The 22,787-nt window shown below is 49.4% G+C and overlaps 7 protein-coding genes across 7 annotated transcripts; 1 reads left to right on the top strand and 6 right to left on the bottom strand.

Annotated features, from left to right (window-relative positions):
- Positions 1 to 816: 816 nt before the first annotated feature.
- Positions 817 to 3,086, top strand: N7466_010773 (putative C6 transcription factor (Leu3); the record flags this gene model as incomplete). The annotated part of the gene is made up of 7 exons (XM_057170162.1): positions 817 to 824; positions 882 to 930; positions 984 to 1,090; positions 1,148 to 1,471; positions 1,534 to 1,971; positions 2,025 to 2,278; positions 2,335 to 3,086. 7 exons carry the CDS (start codon positions 817 to 819, stop codon positions 3,084 to 3,086), a joined length of 1,932 nt encoding a protein of 643 aa, XP_057015894.1.
- A 649-nt stretch (positions 3,087 to 3,735) lies between these two features.
- Positions 3,736 to 5,367, bottom strand: N7466_010772 (cytochrome P450; the record flags this gene model as incomplete). The annotated part of the gene is made up of 2 exons (XM_057170161.1): positions 3,736 to 4,987; positions 5,075 to 5,367. 2 exons carry the CDS (start codon positions 5,365 to 5,367, stop codon positions 3,736 to 3,738), a joined length of 1,545 nt encoding a protein of 514 aa, XP_057015893.1.
- A 729-nt stretch (positions 5,368 to 6,096) lies between these two features.
- On the bottom strand, positions 6,097 to 8,638 carry N7466_010771 (DNA cross-link repair protein PSO2; the record flags this gene model as incomplete). The annotated part of the gene is made up of 2 exons (XM_057170160.1): positions 6,097 to 7,590; positions 7,757 to 8,638. 2 exons carry the CDS (start codon positions 8,636 to 8,638, stop codon positions 6,097 to 6,099), a joined length of 2,376 nt encoding a protein of 791 aa, XP_057015892.1.
- Positions 8,639 to 10,385: 1,747 nt separating this feature from the next.
- Positions 10,386 to 13,313, bottom strand: N7466_010770 (uncharacterized protein; the record flags this gene model as incomplete). The annotated part of the gene is made up of 1 exon (XM_057170159.1): positions 10,386 to 13,313. The coding sequence occupies one exon, from the start codon at positions 13,311 to 13,313 to the stop codon at positions 10,386 to 10,388; it is 2,928 nt and encodes a 975-aa protein (XP_057015891.1).
- A 1,873-nt stretch (positions 13,314 to 15,186) lies between these two features.
- N7466_010769 (aspartate aminotransferase family protein) lies at positions 15,187 to 16,512 on the bottom strand (the record flags this gene model as incomplete). Its single annotated transcript, XM_057170158.1, has 1 exon — positions 15,187 to 16,512. One exon carries the CDS (start codon positions 16,510 to 16,512, stop codon positions 15,187 to 15,189), a length of 1,326 nt encoding a protein of 441 aa, XP_057015890.1.
- Positions 16,513 to 17,111: 599 nt separating this feature from the next.
- Positions 17,112 to 18,944, bottom strand: N7466_010768 (uncharacterized protein; the record flags this gene model as incomplete). Its single annotated transcript, XM_057170157.1, has 5 exons — positions 17,112 to 17,147; positions 17,205 to 18,272; positions 18,331 to 18,500; positions 18,551 to 18,685; positions 18,737 to 18,944. The coding sequence occupies 5 exons, from the start codon at positions 18,942 to 18,944 to the stop codon at positions 17,112 to 17,114; spliced, it is 1,617 nt and encodes a 538-aa protein (XP_057015889.1).
- A 540-nt stretch (positions 18,945 to 19,484) lies between these two features.
- Positions 19,485 to 22,416, bottom strand: N7466_010767 (uncharacterized protein; the record flags this gene model as incomplete). The annotated part of the gene is made up of 10 exons (XM_057170156.1): positions 19,485 to 20,139; positions 20,213 to 20,602; positions 20,658 to 20,785; positions 20,839 to 20,973; positions 21,033 to 21,453; positions 21,504 to 21,951; positions 22,019 to 22,081; positions 22,138 to 22,158; positions 22,213 to 22,311; positions 22,368 to 22,416. 10 exons carry the CDS (start codon positions 22,414 to 22,416, stop codon positions 19,485 to 19,487), a joined length of 2,409 nt encoding a protein of 802 aa, XP_057015888.1.
- Between the last annotated feature and the right edge of the window lie 371 nt (positions 22,417 to 22,787).

The following is a 22,787-nucleotide window of genomic DNA, read 5'->3' as shown; positions in this document are numbered from 1 at the left end:
AGGAAGTCATGCACGCCGTTCCACCAACACCCCAAAACCTGCATCTATCCAGGCGATTTTACACAATGACAAATTCGTCAAGCCTGCAGTTAGCCGCAAGTCACCAAGGCCCTCGCAAACGAACCCCGGGGGCCTTGACAATGATTTTATAGCAGTTTCCAGTGTGACATGAGGATATCATGAAATCTTTAACATCACGAGAGCACAACCTGTTCCCAACTCGAGGGGCAGAGAGCATGGCTTGATTTATAGGTTGTACACTTGGGCCCCTGCAATGACCTCTTATGGAAAACCCCGTCTTGGCCCGATACCGACATGTTGTGCTGCCATAAGCCAGGGGAGTCATAAAAGCTGTTGTGTATCGTTTCACCGGGTTGGCCATACAAGGGACACGAACGGGTGGTAAGTTGTATTGACTTGCGAGGGAAGTCGTAGTCCGGAACGGTGGTGTATTATGTGAGTTTGGTATTGTTATGCGGATTGAAACTTGGAAAGTTGGAAATTTTCCATTGGCAATGCAGGGCCAAGGATCTTCTCGGGAGGTTTTCTTTTTGACAGTGCCAGTAACAACTTGAATAAGGAAGCTTTTCACAGTGATGACTAGAATAGAAGCCACTAGTACTTAGTACTACATAGCTGCCCAGGGTCCGCGCTTAGACCAATCAGCGTTGACCGCCAAAGCCGGTCCCGGGACTCTCAATCTGCCAAATTACCCGGCACCGGAGTCATCCCTCATCCTCAACTCTCCTGCCTCGTCACACCTTGACCCCGGTTACGCCATTCTCATCGTGCCTGATTGCCGGTCAATCCGGACCTATGACTACGTAAGCACTGGTCTCTTAATACTCTCGCCTGTCAGTCGCTAATATGACACCCTGCAGGCCGTTGAAGAAAGGGAAGAAGGCGTGCACAGAGTGCCGTCAGCAGAAGGTACATGTCATTGAATCTGGGCCAGTATTAAGCAATGTGCTAATGCCTTACAGGCCAAGTGTGATGTATACCTGAATCCGGAAGAGCCATGTACGCGGTGTCGCAAAGTCAAGGCGGAATGTATCATTTCAGACCCCTTCAAGAGGGAGCACAAGCGCAGGTATGCTTATTTCACAATCGGCTGGCTAACCCCCTGAATCTAATTTGCACGACTTAGACGACTCTCTGACTTGCAGCGCGAATCTGAAGAGTTGCGGCGAAAGCTGCGAGCATCACAGTCTGCGGATCCACACCCGTCGCCCATTGCACTCCTGACAGCTGCAGCAGAATTAGGTAGTCGCGGGGAGCCACATAACTCCTCGCTTCCAGTTTCCTCTCATGTATCGCCAGAGTCATATCCACCACAGCTACTAGCCCCAAGCAGTTTGGGGTCGGGGACCCCGACGCCGGCATTGGATAACAGCGATGCGAGTGCCACACTGGCTAGAACTTTGAATGGCGTCGAGCTCACAAAGAATGAGATCGACGACCTGTTCCAATTGTATGTCTCGAATTTCGTGAATCTTCCAATGTGATCTATATTCTTTACTAATCTCTGTCTAGGTACTTCCGCCACTATTCCCAATTCCTTCCCATTCTTGACCCTCATACATCACCCAATGCTTATTATTCCCAATCCCCGTTCCTGTTTTGGGCGGTTATTGGTGTTTCATGTCGGGTCTATCCGAAAAATCCAACACTGTTGATGGCGTTGGCACGAAGTATCATTGAAATGGCATTCATGTCTGCTTTATCATCGTCACCGGCTTGGCATACAATCCAGGCTTTCTTGTTGATCATACAATGGCCGTTTCCAAAAGGCGACCACCCCGATGTGAGCTTTACAATTGCAGGCATGATGTTACATATCGCCTTGCAGAACGGCCTACATATCCCGATGTCAAGTCACGAGTTTTCACGTCGAAAGATGCCCGTGCCTTCTGAGGCTGATTTGCTACGTCGGTCAGAACTGTGGGCTCTTTCTGAGGTTTTCTACCACCGGTAAGATTATGAGTAAGGTTATAAATCTCATCAACGTTCACTGATCATATTAGCGTCTGTATGCAAAAGGGACAGCTGCCTCGTATCAACCCGGCTCAAGATCCAACGCAGCGCCAAGCGATTCTCGATAAGATTGCTCCATGGATGGCGCTCAAGCTTCGCTGCCAGGGATTGGTTGGTCGATGTAGCGAGGCGGTGATGGAGAATGGAATAAGCGCAATGTCCATGGATCAGGAACGTTCCCTCGACATTCTACTTCGTACATTCGAAGGTCAGATAGATGACCTAGAGCTACAAGCAGTAACTGGTAAGACTGCGCAGTTATCGAAATTGATCTCGTTGTTGATTTTAACCGATTTACAGACGACGAGAGGTTCGATGTGTTCCTCAGTCGCATGGCTATCCAAAACTTCCACTTCTACAAGATTCAAACATGGGTCTCAAGCGCATGCTTTCCACGTGTCCTTGTTACAGCATGTAACCTGATCGACTATATCCAATCCCTGACCGATCGAGTGAGCAGCCTTGCCATGACACCCGCTCAGATCCACTTCGGATTACTTCTGGCCTCGACCTCCTTACTAAGAATCTTGAAAAGTCCCGCCGCTTCCCACGGTCTAGAAACCATTCGCGCGCGTTCGTCCCTCTTCACAGCTATCAACCTCGCTAAGCAAATGTCTGTCGATAGCGCGGATATGGCATCCAAGACTGTAATCATCCTCAACGCCGTTTGGAACAGCAACAAAGCATTTCGCAGGCCAGACGGCTCTGAATTTACTGTGCTACGAATACGCGGGCGGCTGGTGCTGAGTCCCGTCATCGATACCGTCTGGTGGTGGCGGGATGAATACGATCCTCCAACTAGATTTCGATCCGTTGTGGAACCTGCTGGTGGCAGTGTATACTGTCAATCACGGGCTATTGCCGTGCCTGAAACAAGACCCGTTGGATCGGGCATCGACACACACCAAGATATGGCTGGTGGAATCATCCAGGATGCGTTCCTTCTGGATGAACAGTTCCTTGCTGATTTTGAGTGGGCGTTGACTGACGATGCACTGCTTTCATTGGATCATCTTCCGAACTATTGGTCCACCACGGATGCCATTATGTAAAGCTGTTGTTTAAGCTAATCTGCAGACCCAATTCGAGTGGTTTTTACTTGGCTTCTTTTCACCATGAAGTCCAATATCCCGATTGTTCGAGAGCGAACACTCCACAAATGGAAAGAGTTTCCTCTCGCCGACTATAATTTTGATCAAGACAAGTGTACACGATCTGTCCAGTATGTGCATCTGCAGATTAACGGAGTAATACTGGAGCCGTCCATACTTTACGTTACCCGCCTGGGTATGAATTGATGGATCCCGGGTTTCTCGGGACAAGTTGGCCCGAATCTTGAAGTTTGTAATATTCTTACACCTCTTTTATAGCTCTGTGGCCCTCAAGTGCTGACACTTGGATCTTTTAAACCTGCCCGTCTTCAAATGTTGGGGTTCATATGAAAAAAAAAAAGTGGCTTGAATTGAGAAAATACATCAAAGAAAGAATATATACATAACCAATTTTTGTCAATGCTATCAGATCCAGATGTCAAGCTTGATATTCACACCCACCACTTGCAATATCATGATGCCCCAGATGAAAATCGTATAAAGTCATCAGCGGTGAGATGAAAAGTCATACCACACACCGTCTCATCGTAGAAAACCCAACCCAATGCTCCAATCATATCAACAACACTTCAGCCCAGGATCATCCGAATCAAAGCTGAGTTCTTCTGCGCCGCATACCAACCTGCAGACCCAAAGGCTTTCGCAAGAATCCCTCCCGTGTCTCCATGGGGTGATCCTGCTCAAGCTGGAACTCAAACTGCCTAAACACAGTAGCGCCCATGACAAGCAACTCCATCTCTGCAATGTTCCGCCCAACACACGCACGGGGGCCGTGACTGAAAGGAATGAAAGCAGCTTTCTGTCTCGCGGTCAGGCGCTCGGGGTTCCAGCGCTCAGGCACGAACTCCTCCGCGTCATCACCCCAGATAGTCTTTGAGCGATGGATAGTGTAGCTAGGGACAGAGAGCACATCTCCAGGGCCGAAAATGTGCCCAGAAATAGTGACCGGTGCTGCACCGGCAGGAATTTCGCGGGGAAGACCCATTGCAGAGGTACTGTGGATGCGCATTGTCTCCCAGATGACCCACTGCAGGTAAGGAATATCCTTGACCATGGCGAAAGTGGGTACGTCAATATCCTTGGGAATAGCATCATCCAGGACCTTCTGGAGCTTGGGAATGACGCCCGGTGTACGGAGACACCAGTACAGAATAGCACAGGCAGTGTTCGAAGTTGTGTCGGAACCGGCGATCAGCTGTGTCAAGGCCTCAGCAGTAAGTTCCTCCCGACCAAGAGTGCTACCCGTCTCATCCTTGCCCTCCATAAGTCGGGCGAGCAGATCCACACGGGTGTTATTGGCAACAGCCTCAGGCTTCAAGCGCTCATTGACACGGGCAATGGCAATACCGGCCAAATTCTCTACAGCGGCCAGACCTTCGCTGAAAAACTTATCGGGAATGTACTTCGCAAAGGGAATGATAGACGGCATACAGCCCAGCGTAGCGGAGACTTCACCACGGCGATTCAGGACCTCGATGGCAGCGACATACTTGGGTGGTTCGTTGGGGTTTTTGCGCATCTCGGCGAAATCCTTGCCCTTCTCCAGCATGCCGAATGGGGCACCGAAGGCGAGATCACCGATGATGTCGAAAGCGAGGTAGTTGAACCAGTTGAGGGCGTCGAGGGATGCATAGCCTGTCTTCGGGTTTGCTTCAAGATCGGAGAGCTTGTTCCATTGCTTCACAAACAACTCGATGTTGCCGTGGATGTACTGCTCGAATTGACCGATTGACTTCGCACTGAATGTGTGTGAGACAGTCTTGCGCTTGCGGGTGTGTTCGTGGCGGTCACGGGTGTTGAAGAGACCGCGGCGAATGGAGACGAAAGCGTCGTAGAAGTCACTAGAATACCGAACCGATTAGCGACTGGGTCATAATGAATTACTTTTCACACCCTACTACCGGGTCTATTCTGAATGGAGTACTCACGCCTTCAAGAATCCATTTCCATGGCCGTAGATGGCGGTCACAGCTTCGTCGTCGGCAACGGAGACATGCTTCGGCGCGATGCGAACAAGCTTTCCGTATTTGGCGTGCGCTTCGTCGACAGATAGATAACGTTTACCCTGGCGAGCTTGCAAAAGTAGCCACAGATTGGTGAATGCTGCGAAACCGGGGGCCGGGATATCGCGCAGTCGTGAGCGCTGCAGGTAGGGTACAAGGAAGTAGGCGAGGAGCAAGCCTGCAGCCAGGAATGGGGCGTTCTCGAGTGAGATCAACATCCTAATTCAATGTTCACAGACACGAATGGAAGGAAATGAGAAAAAAAAATAGGACGAAGTAGGGGCTTAGGCCCAATGGAACTGAGGTCGATCAATCGGTGGTAGGTAAGGTAAGCTTATCGGCCTAGCTATGACAATCGATGATGTAGTTACTCCACAGAATACGTTTTGTGTATGGTGAAAATGGTCCAATGGAATATCCCACTTCTCGATGTCGGTGGGAGTTTCAAAGTTGGTGGGATTGAATTTTTGGACCTATTTCTTGCGAATTACGAAGAGTATTTATGCTGGAATGATGATGCAGAGTCATGATCGCATCCCCGAGGTTAAGGTTGACGGGAAGGGAATTCGGTATCTGGGGATAGAGGAAAAGGTGTGGGGATGAAGATCGGCCAATCAGTGTTGGAGTTGGAAAGTGCCGTTGTTGGTGGCCGAAGTTGGTGATCACGTTGGACAAATCACGGGACGCGGATTTGGAGATGATCGACCTGCTTACATACGAGATATTCAAGCTGTGATTGGCTGGGAAAGAGGGGCGCACCGGAACTGGCTATTGAACTCTAGTCCGTAGGAGCATATTACTCGATTAGGCAATATTCAGGTTGTTACTGATCCGACTTCCGGTCGAATTGGAATCATAATGGAAATTGTTCAATTATTGAATTTCAAATGTCAAATAGTGTCTTTATCGATATATGGGGTATACTATGGGGTATGCATGGGGTATCATCACCAATCATCAACAGGAAACAATCCGTTTCGCTTCTTCTCCCCTTCCCACCTGTCCATCCAAGCCTTCATATTATCCCGACTCTTCTGACTCCCCACATTAACCGTGGGAATAACCTTACCAATCCGTAAAGCACAACAGAACATAGTCAGTTCTCGAAAAGAGCTATGCTCGCTATACGGCACGCCGAAACAGGCACTCTCCCGCGTGCTACCGCGCTGTGGCGTCAGATGGTCCACCGTGAACGGCGTCCGCCAGTGCTCGCCACGCAGAACCGTCGGTACGGGCGGGTTCTCCAGCATTCGTCCTGCGGGGGGCCGATAAGACCATCCGGTGGGCCGAAACCCGATTACGCGGGAAAAGTGAGGTTTCATAGAATCAAGGTAGTCGGCTAATGTTTCTGGTCGAATCTCAAAGAGGGTCTGCATGTGCACCTGGGCTTCTTTGGGGTTTGTGGTTAGAAGGGCAGAGAGCTCAGGGTCTTCAAGGCAGGCACAGATGCGCTGTTTTGCTGGTGGGGCGAAGATCTTGGAACCCAGGGCACGGGCAATGCCTATGCAGATTCGTTCTTTGCCGATACTGTATGTCCCAATAACAATCAAGAGACGACCACCAGCCTGCGGAGACTCTTTTGCACGCTCGTTCCCAGTGACAGATGATAAAAATTTGTTCATCAGACCACCTGTTGCCTTTCCCAGGTCGACTCCCACGCCCGTCTCTTCATTCAAACGGATGCATAGTTCAGAGCATGCCGTGATCACATGTGCCTGGCTTGGGAACGCATATTTAGGACTGAGATAAGTAGTGTCCAGGTAACATGTGTCAATGCGCTGCTGCCTGGGCTTTCCGGTAACTGGATTCACTGGGTTTGGGCATAGAAGCGGATGTCGTATATGATCTGGCGAAGCGCGAAAGTCACCACAATGGAGTATGCGCTCTCGACGGGCATTGGGCCCACTACCAAAGTTTTTCTCAAATAAAAACAAAGAACTGCCAGGGCAGTGGTTGGCGTGAATCATAGTGACCTGCACGCCACCCGTATTAGGTACTTCGGAGGTAGTCTCAAAGTCGAGATCAATGACCCATTTCGGGTCTACTCGAAGTTGTTGTCGCACAAGGTTGCCCGTGGGTCGACTGCAGTAGATAGGGCCGTGGCACCAGGACTTGCTAAGGCCGATGTAGTGGTCGCTGTGAAAGTGGCTGAGAAAATAGGCATTACATCCTTCAACGGCGCCGTATCGGAAGGCATCGACCGTGATTGAAAACCCAGGCATGATCTTGTAGAACGGACAAGTCCGTTGATATGCCTGTTTTCCACGAGAAGATACTTCATGCGCCGCCGCATCTGCCCATGCTGTATCTTCTGCATTCCCGGCCATCATCTTCGAGAATGCGGAATGGCTGCTGGCTTTATTTTGAGCATGAGGGTTCCGTTGGCCAGGTCGGGCAATAGCAGCCCGTTGAGCTCGTGTTAAGCCTGTGCTCAGATTTTCCTCCTTGGATGTTGATGTCGGTAAATTTACTTTTGGCGGGATGTCCGTTGGGATCGATTCAGATAAAGTTATGGCACTGGACTTTCCGTCTAAACAGTCATTTACATGTATGTTTCGTTGCTGCATCAATCAGTATTGGTAATGAAGCAATCAAGAAGCAACTTACTCGTTCATTAAGCCCGGCTAATCGTCCCTGGCATGCCGGGCAGGTAAGATCAGCAACGCCAAATATTCCTTCGGCTTCTGCGGGACTCAAGCCATCCGTGATGTCGTCGAGGGACGCTTTTAAAGTTGCCTCCTCATTCCCCCATGGTGATTCTCGAAACTCCTCCCCTACAAATTGATCTTCTTCCTCCTCGTCAAAATTTTCGTCTACATTTTCGGTGTAATTCGTATCTCTTACCAATGGCGGCTGCTCAGGCTCGGCAGATGAATCCCGGGCTTCGTCGCCACTGATTGGTGATATTGTAGATGTCGGGTTGAACTCGGCTGGGGGTTCATCTTTCATTTCGCGGTAGGCGTCCATATCGTCTTCGTATTCGCTGTCTGATTCATCGATAAAGGGCCCACTGGTCGTCTTTTGGGGTACGGGTAGTTTTGGTGAATTTGTTTCGCTTGTTTCTTCGCCATTTGTAGTCAAATCAATTGCCTCGTTCGTTTTGCGACGCTTTGCTGCGGCGTCATTTTCGTTATCTCGTGCGTCATCATCTTCGCCCCAGAAGTCATCTGGAGTCTTTGACCGTGCCCTCGATTTTCTCTCAATTTGGCTGGCGCTCTGCTGTATCCTTGCATATCCTTTCTTATCCTCCAGGAACAATCCATCGTTTGTATCACTCGTAGAAGTGTTTCCACGCTGCAAAGATGGGGTCGTGCGGCCAGAACTTGGGGATCGGGAGGATGTGACGAAATGTGACATGCGAAGTTGCGTTTGTTTGGCTCCTTGGGGGCTATCGGTTTTCTGGAAGAAGCTCAAGATGCTCGAATTGCGCTTGGTAGATGGAGTCGCCTTGGATGGCGTGGGCGCCTTTCTTGTGTTGAAACCGGCCATTGTTGAGACTAGTAGCGAAAAGCTGAAGATGAAACCAAGGGGAACAATAACCGCCGGACTCGGGATTTGTGATGTCGTGAATGGCGACTTTGGAGTATTTACAACGCGAATGATGGCCTTGCCCACGCCGGTGAAGCAAGTCTCGGTCGAGTGGCGTGCGGAAACCAGTAACGAGAACCGCGTGGGACAGCGACACGAAATCACATGACCAATTAACATCTACAAATTTACAGATTTAATCAAGCAAAAGAAGAAAAAAATGGATTTGAAAATTTGACGTTTGTAAGGGTATTGGATACAACGAAAGAAAATCAGACCTAAATGGGCCAATTCAGACTCTTTCGCATGTTGTGAAAAGCCGGATCAAGTGAAGTAAATGTACCTAGTAGTTCCAGCAACGCCTTCCCAATGCGATTCTATACCAGGTAGATATTGAGAGCCAAGACCGGCAAAAGAGGTAAGGGAGATGCTAAGCCGTGGGATCTCTTTCGAATTGCGGTCATGTTTTCAGAAGCCTTGCACTCGAGGGGCTCTTTGACCCATGAATTCTTCTTAATCCCCTCAATCCGTGCGCAAGTGTCAAGAGGCATTAACAAGTTAAATATGTGGCGTTAAATTGTGGTATTAAAATCATTGTCATTTACCGAGCCTTGCCCACCTGGTTGGCAGCCTCTGTGCGGTCGTTAGCATGAATCCCGGGCTAGTAGGGATGGGTAGCGCTCGGTCGGCGATCCATTTACTGTTGTTAACAGTAGTAACGGACCATCCAAGCGTCGCCTAAAATCACTCACCCCGCCGTGTAGCATCCTCCAGCAATCCCACGTCGACTTCCGACCGGGGAAGCATCACATAGCGCACCACACTACCACGGATGAACATGTTCTTCACAGATGACAGGTGGGGGTACTGAGCCAGGTCCAGCACCTCCACGTCGTCCAACTTAATGTTCAGGTATTGGTCAACCGACTTCAGGATTCCTCGGATGCGGATATCATTCTTAAGCTCGATAGTAACGGTCTGGTTGGTGAGGGTCTTGAAAAAGCTATTGAAAGGAGGTTCAGTGTCTGTTGGGAAGATTTGAGGCCGCAATGGCCGTCGCAATGAGCTGGGCTCCGTACCTGAAGAAAAGCATGATGTTGAAGGATGATCCTTTGCGCGTGAGGAGGAGTTCGAAGTGAAGCTTAATTGAAATGAAATCAACCGAGACTACAGATGTGGAGGGTCTAGGAGATTGTCGAGGACGAGTGCGATTTGAATATTGAAGGCGCGGGGATCTTGTGCTGGGCAGAAGAACGATAGATGGATGATGCGGGTGCTCAGCGGTGGGTATGGAGTCACGTGATAGGTCCCACCAGAATATTTACTCACGTACAACAGTTGACTCTGTGAGGAATATTTCAAGAAAAAAACAGTGGACCAGATAAATATCAGACATCTGGAGTCTATGCCCAGGCATGTGTACCAACTAAATATAGGCACATGCAAGCACTTGAGGACGCACGTGCGGACGCACGTGCGGATGAACCCCTGCCAAGGTAAGCACCTGGAGAAAGTGCTCAAGAGGTAGTGTACTAGTATATTTTTCTGGTTAGTACGTACGAACTATGTACTACTGTACACATGTCAACGTAAAAATTTCATCTTAAACATCATTCCTATCTCACGTCTCGCATTAAATTACATAAACGGCCCTTGGGCATAAATAGTTCAGGTATCAAGATGAATTACAAACGACTTCATCCCCGCCTCAAATCCAGGCACAGTCTCTCGTATGCTTCGGCTTCATGGCCCAACCAGACAAACACGTCCAGCCCGCTCCGTTCTTCCGTCCCTCATCAAAAATCGCCCCAACACCCTCAAGCAACTGACCCCGTTCTTGACCCATCTCGATCCGCAACTTAACAAGCCACTGTTCCCACATCCATCCACCAAGTAATCCCGAAATGCTGGCAACATCCCCTGTGCTGCCAATGGGACCCTGCACAGCCTCGTACTCTTCAATCAAGCTTTGCACTCGAGGTGCGGGTGTTTCCCGAAGCGGCTGCTCTTCGATTGGCTCCATGCCTACGGGTAAGAACATCCAGGCACGCTTGATCCCCACAAAACCAGATTTGCGCAAACGGCCAAGGAAGCTTTTTGAAGCTGCTGGGTCGTAGCCGTGTGCGCGCAGGTTGGAGATGAACTCAGATGATGAGCTTGTCGATTGAGCGCCCGCGCGGGAGATTTCAGCGTCAAGGAGCATGTACTCGAAGAAGCCGCCTGGCTTCAGGCAACGAATGCACTCCTTGAGAACGAGGTCGTATTCGTCGCGATCAAAGCCAACGGGGCACTCGGTCTTGAGGAGGGCGTGTAGGGAGCGTGTAGTGATCACGTCGAATTTTTTCGCGCCGAAAGGGAGTTCCCAAAGATTGTCGACAGATACCACGCAGTGGTTTGATGGTCCCTTGATCGCGCTATTGACAATTTGAGTCTTGTCGTTGACAGAATACACCGTGACATTCGGGTACTCCTGAGCGACGTGCCATGCCCATTCACATGATGACTGGCCACCAAGGTCAAGGATACGCATTGACTGCTTAGGTTGGTCTTGGCTTTTGCTGGCCTTGTTTGTGCGAGCAATGCGCTTCTCAGCGGGACTTGTGAGTAGCTTGCCACCATTGAGATTGCGGAGTGATTCCATTGCCCACATCGGCTCGCAGAGCTGAGCGAGAACGAGTTGTTCCTTCTCAAGCTTGGAGAATTGAGCCTTCTCGGCAAGAACTGAAGCGATAGTCGAGTTTCGAGGTGCCTTTGAGAAAGGCCCCTTGTAGGAAGGTCGCTCGGGGAAGACAAGTTCGTACTTTCCAGTGAGACAGTTGATATGGTTTTCAAGCAGTCCAAGACGGAATGATTGGACAGCGTCATAACGCATGTTACGATGCAAGAAGCCATCAGGCTTGTCAGCACGCTCACGGATCGACTGGAATCCGCGCCAGTAAATTGGATCTTTGCTAGCAAGCACCGGAGGTAGCGGAGGCAAAGGACTGCTAGGTGCTGGGTATCCTTCAACGAAGCGAACTGCTTTCCTGACTGGATTTTCTTCCAACTCCAATGTCGGCTCTTCTTCCTCCACTTCGGAGGCAATTCCAATGTCCATCTCGTTGACCGGATTGGTTTCACTTAAGGCCGACATGTAGGTAGCTTGAGCAGAGAGCCAGACGCTGGTTCGATCAAGGCTATCGGCTGCACGATCTTGTAGGTCTTGGTCATAACCTTCGTCGTATTCGGGGACATTTTCAGAACGGGGGATCTCTTGAACTGCCTCAAAGTTTGCACTCATTGGGCTGTCCTGTCGAGTATCTGGTTGTGTTGGAGTATCACACGGAAGCCGGATGGCAGTCGGGGGCCCTTGCTCATCCCGTACTGCAGTGACAGGGTCATCGTCTTCTGAGCGTTGAGGCCAATCGATAACCTGTTCGATAACCTCTTCGTCATCTCGACGCCATGGCAGATTGTAAAATCCCTCGGCAACCGCTGAAGACGGTGGCAAGTTGGAAGGGGCCATGGACCAAGTATGGCGTGCACGTGGAGCGAGCGAAGCAAAAAACCCACCAGGGGACGGAATGCTTAGTTCACTGAAGCTGTAGTTGGACATCGCCGATGCAGGAGTGGCCTCATCTGCACTACGAGGACGACTCGGGGGTGCCTGAAGTTGCCACATCTCGTCGTTGCTACCAGAAGTCTCTGACCAAGACTCCGGTGCACCATCGAGCTGAATGTGATGGAGCATCGCCAGAGCACCATCAGGAAGGAAGACACCCTGGTCGGAAGGGGTTGGTTCACGGGAGGGCTGATCGAAGCTCTGAAGGGTTGTGGGGATTTGTGGGAAGCTTCCCAAGACGTTGCGCCAGTCAACATCTTCCGGAGTCTCGATGGTAATTGGGATGTTCTCGAGATCTGCATTCGCATTATCCAGTTCGTCCTCGCTTCCCTCCATATCGGGTCGAACGTGAATATCCATTGCATCCCAGTCGGGAAGAGAGTGCGTATCAGGAGTAGCGAGGGCACTGAGGTTTGATTCTTGATCCGATGAAATACTTCCATCCAGGGAAGGAGGGGCAAAGGATGTAGGTAAAGCTCGACTCAGCATTGAAAGTGCTAAGGGAGAAACAGGAATCTTCGGAGGAGGCGTTGGCGGGACTGGTGAGCTCTTGTGACATCCAGTAATTGAGGGCCAGACGCTGGATGGAGGGATCTCGAGCGTAAGCGATTTTCTGCGGCTTCCAGTCGAGGCATATGAACTTCTTGTAACTGGCGTAATCAGGCTCGATGGTCGTGTTACAGGAGAGAAACACGAAGAACTGATATCTGTCGAGTTATCATCATCCATATCTTCCTCATCTGTCGCGTCGTAAAGGTCGTCAAATCCTTTCATCTGTTGTTGCCATTCCATATCCGAGCAGCATGAAGAAACCGTACCCGCCGAAAGAGGTGACATCAGTCGAGCAAGGCGAGCGTGAGTCGGTACTGCTAATCCAGTGGTCTTTAATGTCAACTTTGGGCTGATTAACGGTTTCTGCTGTGGTGGGCTCTTCTGTGACTCGCGAGGTTCCTCCATTATAGTATTAAGTACCGTCCCCCGGGCCTGCCGAAGGGGCGGACATCGTGCGTGATAAGGTCGAAGTGTGTCGGCCATTTTGATATATGCTCGATGTTGGGTTTTTCCGATGGTTCTTGTCCGAAAGCGTGGCGTATTGCAGGACACAGAACTCTATGGGTATCTGAGAGAGTAGGAAAAGTGCATGGACACCGATCAACGGGTATGCGTAATGAACAGTAAATGAAATTAAAACAGGTACAAAAAAAAACCACCTTAGCTACCAGAGCCAGATGATACCAAAAGAAAAAAAAAATCAAGATGACGAAATTATGGACGCAACTTCCATTTAGTCCACCGGGCCGTGCAAAGGACTATATAGACGAATGACTGGGTTCGTCCCTCTGGGGACGTGCATGAGGGAGCCGATCCTTGTTCACGGCTAGTCACCAGGTGCATGAGCTACTGCAGGATTGGGCACAGCTAAGACGACCCCCCCTGTCGACTCGGCAGAGATGAAAGTGTTGATTGGTTGTGAGGCCAATGGGCGCGTCGCCCGGGAACAATTTCTCGTTCTTGACCGACTCATGCCCAACAAATTTGTCGAAAGGGACGATGATGAGTGGGGAGGAAAAATGCAGAGGGTGGACGAATCATGAATAGGGAAGTTGTGACGAAGCGCCCACATTGATGAAGCAGCCAGTGAGACGAAATCTCTAACCGCTGTGGATGCTATGTTTAGGGTGTTTAGTCCCCCGCCAAGGCCCGTGCGACAATCAATGATTCAATATCACCTCTTTCGGCACCTTCTCCAGCGCGAATGCTGGATAATTAGTCTGGCATGACGCACTTGGGGAGTGATTGATTGGTAGAATGAAAGAAATTCATTTGGCATTCAGCAAGAGATCATCAAGTCAGCGAAGAAGAAAAGAGGGGTAATGATTTGAACTTTGCTAGTTCAGTAGCAACGCAGCACTGCATACTTACTAGTAGTCTGAATTAATTATAGAAATCTTAGAAATCTTAGAAATCCCAGCTAATTGACTGCCAGTGTTATCCCTCAATAAACTCAGGCTAACTAGAACTTGGTTGAGCCGATACCACCTAATTTACTTAGTAATTATACTAATGGTGACATGCATTTCCCCCTCACGGCGCATACAGCAACAACGTGGATTGGTGCCCTGTCCGAGATCATCAGGTCAATATTTGGGGGCATAGCCACAATGACACACTTTAAACCTCATATTTACGCTAAGAAATGTCATGATTGGCATTCAGAAGACCAATACTTTGAGTATGGAATCGTAACTTTTTTGTTTACCCAATTCCAACACTGACATCGGGCGCATTACTGGTATGAATTCCAAGCTTGAGAACCAAAGCAGAAAGAATGGTTGCATTTTCGATTTCTCATAGTTAACTTGGAAATTCCAAGCCAAATAGCCGCCCTGAGAAAAAGCCCGCCGACTATTTTGCAACACATCAATCTCTATCTGTGACATTTGATGCCCGGAACTTTGGCCAAAACAAGGTTGTGGATGCAATGGCGGTCCACAGCCTTTGTGATAACTACCTGCTTGGAAAAATGTTGCCGAGATGTGGGAGAGTCAAGTATGATCATAGGAACTAAAAATCAGATTGTTATTAGGCTCTGTGCAATAGGTGGTGATGTGCCGTCTTCTGCCCATGTGGATCCATTGTTCAGTATTAGCCCATAAGCCATTCAATGTTGGGTGTCATGGCCTTTGCCAATTTGGTACTCTAAAGACTGATTGATAGCAAGCGCCATCGCTAATATAATTCCAAAAAGGGCCCCTGGGAGATTATATCCCGAGGATTATGTGTTTCATGTGCTGAGGAGTAGAATTTAGATTGAACAGAAAATTGTATGGAGGAGGTGTGGTTTATTGGAAAGGTGGAATTGGCACTATGGAGACCTTGAAATCTCTCAGTTCACGATTCCTGGGTACTACTCAGTTGCTTGTTTCTTCAAAACGTACCCAAAGGCTTCATTCAAAACCCCAAGTCCTTCCTCAATCTCTTCCGCAGTTACAGTCACCGGAGGTGCAAGGCGGAATACGCCACCCATCCCGGGAAGATTAACCACATTGCACGAGAGACCGCACATCATTGCACGATCGGAGACCGCCTGTCCAAGATCAGAGCCGGGCGCCCTGGTCTGGGCATTGGAGATGATCTCAATACCCTGTAGAAGACCGCGGCCGCGAACGTCACCAATACACCAGTATTTCCTTTTTAGCTCAAGTAGACCTTCCCGGAGCTGAGCACCCCGCTCAGTGGCACGGTCGCAGATTCTATCACGCTCAACAATCTCGAGCACCTTGTTGCCAACTGCCGCGGTCAGGGGATCATTCAGGTGGGTCGTTAGCCAGAGAAATCCAGCCTCCGTACAGCCGCGCTCAATCTCAGCCGTAGTGCTAACAGAAGCAAGAGGAAGACCACAGCCTAGGGTCTTTGAGAGTGCGAGAATATCAGGCACGATACCATCTCGCTCGAATGCGAACATGTGACCGGTACGACCCACGCCAGTTTGTGCTTCATCCATGATGACTAGCATACCGCGCTTCTTGCACTCAGCCACCATGCGTTTCATATACCCCTCGGGCATATCCAAAATACCTCCTGTTGACAAGATGGGCTCCATGATAAACGCTGCGAGAGAGCCCACGCTTTGTCGATCAATCATTGACCAGCCATAGTCCAGCTCTGTCTCCCAGTCATAGGATCCATCAGGTTTACGGAAAGGCGAGCGGTAGGCATAAGGTGCAGGGAAGACAAGTTGACCAGGCATGCAAGGACCACCGCGTTTGCGACCAGCAGAGTACGTAGCAGATCCTGAGCCCTGAGTCAGACCGTGATAGCTCGCTGCGAAGGCGACTATTTCAAAGTTTCCAGTATAGCACTTGGCCATTTTAATAGCTGCTTCGGTTGATTCGGATCCAGTGTTCAGAAAGAAAGATTTCTCCAGAGGCGCAGGCAGTACTTTGGCGAGTCGTTCTGCCAGTTCAATGACGGGATGGGTTATCATGTTGCTGAGCAAGTGGTCCAGCTCAGAGACATGATGTTTCACCACTTCCACAATTTCGGGATGAGAGTGGCCGAGTAAGGAGCTCATTTGACCCGAGGTGAAGTCAAGGATGGATCGGCCACTGGCCTCATAGAGTCGGGTGCCCTGAGCCTTAGTAATTATAACAGGAGAAAATGGAACACCAGTCGTCATAAGATATTTATTAGCCTTCACCCAAAAGGCTGCCGTATTATCGACGGAACCCATGTTGATATTGATCTTCAGGGTGAGCAGAAAGAAGGGTATATCGGAAAGAACTCGTGAAGAATCGGGATTTTTAGGGTAGGGACTCAGAGAGTGATGAAGATATGAGCTGGCAATTGATTTTTAATCCAATGCATGGATGGCCTCTCGTTATCTACCTATTGGTAGAGGACCATATTTCGGAGGACTGGCCAGGTGCGGCTGGAAGAGTGAGCTGTGGCGGGGAACCTTGCAAGTTACCCATGTGTGGATATCCGTACGTTGGCCACAGCCATGGGGGTTGCCCGGTGGATTTTTAGTGCACCCCAATCTGGTAAAAAGATCCAGAAACAGTTATTCAAATATTCCAAGTATTCCAAATAGCCCTGGAGCGGATCAAATCAATCGAATGGCGGATATCGTGCATTGCTTTATCAGCTCTATTGGCTATGTTGATTCCACCTGGGCAGGCTTTGACTCATATTCCAAAGGCTGGAAACATTTGACAGTCCGAGTACGCGACTACTGCTTATATTTGACGGATATTTGTGGAAACATTGATTAAACAAGACTTTCAACCAAATCAACCCAACGAGCAAACCTTGAATCCATCCATCCTCAGATCATTTGTCACTTTTTCGTTGCATATAGCGTCGCCACTAAGTTTGTGTCAGTACGTTTTGTCTTGCAGTGTAAGTACAACAGGCTCCACTCACAGCGGGATTGAAAAAGTAGACTGGGATACCAAGCAGAAAAATAGACCCAGTCACAGCAGCCAAAATTCCCATTGCAGCGGGGTAGCTATACTTTGTCACCATAGGAGTCAGCCCATAGCTGACCCCAAAGGCAATAATGTTCTTAGTCCCCACCACTGCCACCAAAGCAGGGCCAGGATTCTTTTCCCAGGCGTCCGCTGCGAATGAGGTTGAAAGAATCAGTACAGACACAAAGGTTATCTGGAAAAGGGTCCACCCCATGTATGGGCCACCCCAAGTAGCATTGTTCTCAGCAGTGAACCCGTAAAGTAGAAGTGAGATAACGGCGAGTATCCCAGGCAATATCAGCAGAATCAGTCGATGCTCCGGGATATGCACGCCACCAGAACGCTTGGCCATTCTCAGAATAAACCAATCGCCAAAGACTCCAGCGTATAACATACCACCAAAACCACCAAAGACACCCCCCAAGTTGATCAGGCCTATACTGTCAGCAGACCAACCGTAACTTTCAAGAACGGCATCGTAAGTCAACGAGATGCCAACAGAAGACCCAAGAACAACTGCCGCTAGGAGGGTCGCGTAAAGAATTCCCGGGGAAGAGAAGGCTTCAATCATGTGGAACCATGCCATGAGGACAGTCCGACCGGGGTTTTTTGACAAAGACCCCATTGGACTGAGCATCTGCAAATATGTCTTCTTTGGACGTGCTGCATCATCCATTGAGGACTCATTGTCTGCTTCCTGCGATTCCAAATACGACTGCGCTTCGACTCCCACGAGGACTCGAGTAACTCCATACCCATCAGTGACAATCAATTCACCATTTCGGATTTGTGCGCGTCGCTGGTATCTAGTCTCGAAGCATGCAAGTGCAACAATGACAAGCCCAACCCCCACCGCAATCACGTACACCCAGTAGAACCAGCGCCAGCCTAAAGCAGCCGCTTCGTACGAAGTAGCAAGGTTCAAGCAGCTGGTTACCACATTCTGGGTAGCCCAGTAGATACCGAAAATCATGCCGCGTTGATGGACGAAAGTGACCTCAGATAACATGAGAGGGAGTAGCTAGGAAATAACAGACATGAGTGTTTGTCAGGCTCATTAAAAGGTGCTTGCAACGTACTGATTCCGTGGCACCTGTTGCCAGGCCTTGTAGGATGCGCAGACCAAGATGCTGCTCGAATGTCTGTGACAAGGCACAGCCAATTGTTGATCCAAGTAGGACAACAATGGAAATTAGCGCCGCAGGACGCCGACCGTAAACCAAACCCAGCGGTAGGATCAGGTAGTTTCCTTTTCGATATTAACAATGGTAAATGAAGACGAAGATTTGGAGAGATTACCAATTCCGACGAAGAGTGAAGGGAACGTCGCCAGCCAAACCACCTGCGCTGTAGTATGACCCTGAGGTACATAAAGCTCAAAGAAAACACCAAGAATTGCACCTAACCCCCCAACGACCGACAATGACATGATGGCTTTGAAATTATGTTAGCTTTGCTCAATTACCCATCATCCGCAAGACTCACAGAACCAGCAGCAACTGAATATAATACCCAGCTTCTCCCATTTCGAAAAATTGAGAGGATCATTGGGATCATCGCTGGGCACAGGCAGTCGCTGGACTTCTCCGCTCTCATCAATTAACACATTGCCCACACTATCATGCTTCTGGACTTGAACATCCTCTAAAAACTCAACCTTGGCTTTCTGGACAGAATTGTTCATGTTAGGCATGTCCAAGGCACTGGACTGGAGAAGTGAGTGAGAGAACAGAAAAGAGTCAGAGAGGAAGTCCCTGCCTTTTCTCTAGACAGCTGTCCCCCGCAAGTCCATTTTGCGGGGGATTGTGGCTTGTAAGGTTGGGGGAGTGGAAGTTTGAAGCTGGGGAGAGGATCCACGCCCACAATTGCCGACAGCTCTCTTTCCCCGTGGGGGTGTCCACTAAGCCCCCCACAATCCGATGGACGCTGCAACTGCCAAATTATTTTGATTGGTTCGGCTTTGTTGCATTGTTTTCGAACTCCATCGGTCATTATAATCGATTACAAGTGTTATTGGATAGTCACATGTTGTAAACGGCAACCATTAGCGTACATGTGGCGCAAGAACCTAACCTTACTACAGTCAGGTGCTGAGCGAAAATCCTCTGAGCCAAGTATCTCAATCTCGGTATGGGAATCCCAATTTGTTAGCGTGGGTGGAATTGGCATCTGGGATAGCGGTCCCGAGATAATATAGGTACCCGGGATATCGAGGAAGGGGCATATCTATCATTTATGGAAGATTCCCTAAATCCTCAAGAAGTTCACATAGGTTTTGGATCATCGGGGGTAAAGAGTCTTCGGGGAAAGGGCAGGGGCAGTTCCCTTCAAGCACCTGCTTCGCAACAGCCATAACCAGTCGTGGCTTGCTCAACTGACAAAAAACCCTAAAGTCCTCATCGTGCCCACTTCGCGACTGAGCCATCGTCAATCCCGGCCGACCGAGCCCATGAGCCAGAAAGGCTTTGCTTTTCTGATCTTCTGGTCCATCAAGCGAAATCAACGAGGGCAAGTCCTCCTCACTCATCGGTGTATTCACCTCGGGCCGCTTAGTTTCACCGCACTGCAGGACACCGTAAACCCATAAGACCAAAGCAGCATGATAAATAGCCATGGCATCGAACCCGCGTAGTTGATGAGTTGCGACGCATCTTGCGGCACGCAACACCTGCCCTGCATGCCAAATTGCCGAGCGTGCTTCTTTCGTATTGCTCCAATCGCGAAGGCCAGGGTATGCGCGGCAGGCATCGAGTTCGCCGAGCTTGCCGACAAATCGCTGGATTGCGTCTACGTCGATGTGGAGGTACATCATGACGAACTCATTCAATAGTATCCTGACCGCTGGCGGCGAGGATGAGGTATCCTGAATAGATTTCAAGGTCATATATCTTGGAAATTGATAAATCAGTATGCGGGTGGTTGCATCCAAGCTTGGATTGGAATGTCAATGTTCTGACTTACAAGTCGTCGTGTCTGCTCTGTAGCCATAGTCTTGCTATTGCACGAGATTCTGTCCGGTTTCCCTGGGATAATACCATATGCTGGCGGAACTCCCAGACTTGAGTAGCCAGGCCATGAAGCAATGCGGACCTCGCTATGTCAAAATCAACCTCGACCGGAATATGTGTAATAAGTGAAGGGTCAGATAGTAAGTCTCTCAGGCTGAGATCGGACATTTCCATAACTCGATACTTTGAGATCCAAAGGGTTTGCCAAGCAGACGCCGTAGGTGCCAGCCACAAATCCCGAGCTGCGGGGAAGGGCAATGTCAGCTCCGTGTTTGAGGTCAAGGCAGGGCGGTTCATAGCCATAGCAGCTTCCACATCGTGGCCAAATAGATGGTAAGCAAGCCTGTGCAGATTAGTATCTAAAGTCCTTATGTCGTTGAACGCTTAATAGAGCATACCGCTTGAAAGACTCCTGTCGGACCCATTCATGCCAGGATTTATTCAATAATTCATCATCATCACCGGCAGAATAAGGCGTGATAGCTGAGTATGTGGATCGGTCATACGCAGCAGCGCGTCTGAAGGCCTATGCTAGTCAGTCTATGGCCTCAAAAAGATATAAATGGTTGGATGTGTTACTGTGACAAGGGGCTGCAGGTAACTTTCTGCAATTTGCATCTTTCGTTTATAACCAGAGAATATACCAATATCAAGCCATAACATCGAGGCTTGCAACCATTGTAGATCACGTAGCACACTGTTGTCGTCTTCGACCTAAGATTGAACAGGGTCAATTCAAGCATTAGGAAACGTTAAGGGAAATTCTGTCTCACAAGTTGAGCGAGGGAGACCCTTGAAATCTCCTGTAAAAGGATACCCGTCTTGTTGATTGACGATAATCCACAGCAAACACATCCAGCAGCTACCAAGCTAGTCAAGAGCTCAGGCCTCAGTTTCTGATTATAGAATGTGTATGGGTGAATCCATGCGTCTGTCTCGGTCCGCTTCGCAATGCCTACTTTGATAAGGGTATCCAAATATTCAGCAGAAGGGAACGTTGAGACAGATACTCGAGAGCCGGCTGTGCGCACGACCAATTTAAATATGTCGTCCCGTGCCTGCATAGAAAGACCACCAGGTATGCGCAGAATCTCGAGTCTATCCCTATGTTTTTCAGAGATATCATCGCCATCTCGTAGCGGAATTCTTCTCTCCTCACTGAAAGCGTGTTGGTTCTTTTCTGGGGTCCACAGCCTAAAGGGTTTAGCATATCAAAGGTTTAGTGAAAAATGGGAGTTCCATACCAGAATGAGCGCTGAAACGCGGCAGCACGACGACTGGCGGATTGATGGTTTTCAAGCTGAGTATCTTGAAGATCACCAAGACCAACATCCAATGCCCCGGGATCAAGAATCCGATCAAGATCGGGGATGAAATCCGTGTCAAAGAGGTCATTTTCGGGGAATGGAAAGTCTGTATCAAGCATGAAGTCAAAAACGCCCCGAGGCTGCTGAGTTCCGGACGGAAAGGTCTGAGATTCAACATTTGGTAGCATGACCTGTTCAAAAAACGCAGGGAAGGTATTTAGACTGGGATATGCCGAGAAGTTCTCCTGTGGAAGAAACGGATCCAATGCGAGCTCATGATGACTGAGATTGGAATCATAAACTTGATTATTATCATTGGAGTATAGATCTGACACCGGGGCGGTGCTGAAGGTCGACAAAGCTGATTCTGGGGTGGTAATGATGGCTTGAATATTAGGTAGATGGTCAGGATCTTGGCAGTCTGCCTGTGGAGAAAATTGAAATGCGCGTACGCTCGGTCGGCGAGATGGGCGCGTGGTTCTTACAGTGCACAGTGTTTGCTTTGAGCGACACCGCTGTTGAGTGAGTCAGCACGACGTGTAAACTGACATCTGGACGGTCACCGTCTCACTCCGAACCCGGGGCTTCCATACTTGACACGGTCGTTCATTATCGCAACTTAATTTAGCGGTCGCGCAGGCCTCACAAGCTTCCAAGGCTCGCTCCCGGGAGCGATTGTGCGACGCTTTCCCTTCAGATACATATTTCTCATGAACAGCTTGATGTCGCTGCAGGACATCTCTGGCTATATATATTAGGGGATCGCGATCGACAACACTGGAATCTGGAGTCTAGACCCACCGGCGATTGAACCCACGTTGACAGGTGGGGCATTGGTAAGTTCGTTCATTGCGATCTGTATCCCCAGCTCAGAATCAGTAACCAAAATTCAGTAGTAGGACCGATACCAGGGAATAGGTCATTGGCTATATCGAGGAGTCTCACGAGAATCAATATGACGCGCTAGGTGGTCAGGCCGTTCGTAAGCTTTGCCACAGTGAGGGCAGTGGTGATTCCCTGGTGGCTTTCCCCTTAAAGAGCGTCGAGGGGTTTGCGTGTCGGACATTATGATGCATTCTTCTGGATTGACACGCAAATGGTAACTTCATAAGTTGGTGCGAATGAAAAGGTTTATATGTGGGGAAACCAAAGCCGAGGCCATCGGGAACGTGGCTTTTTTTGCGGGCCACTTCGCGCTTCGGCCAAGATGATCACAATTGT

Source organism: Penicillium verhagenii, assembly GCF_028828195.1.
Source record: "Penicillium verhagenii strain IBT 33310 chromosome Unknown utg000012l_segment0_segment0, whole genome shotgun sequence".
Classification (NCBI taxonomy): Eukaryota; Fungi; Ascomycota; class Eurotiomycetes; order Eurotiales; family Aspergillaceae; genus Penicillium; species Penicillium verhagenii.
The sequence above is the reverse complement of the archived record's forward strand: the minus strand, read 5'-3'. Positions and strand labels throughout refer to the sequence as shown.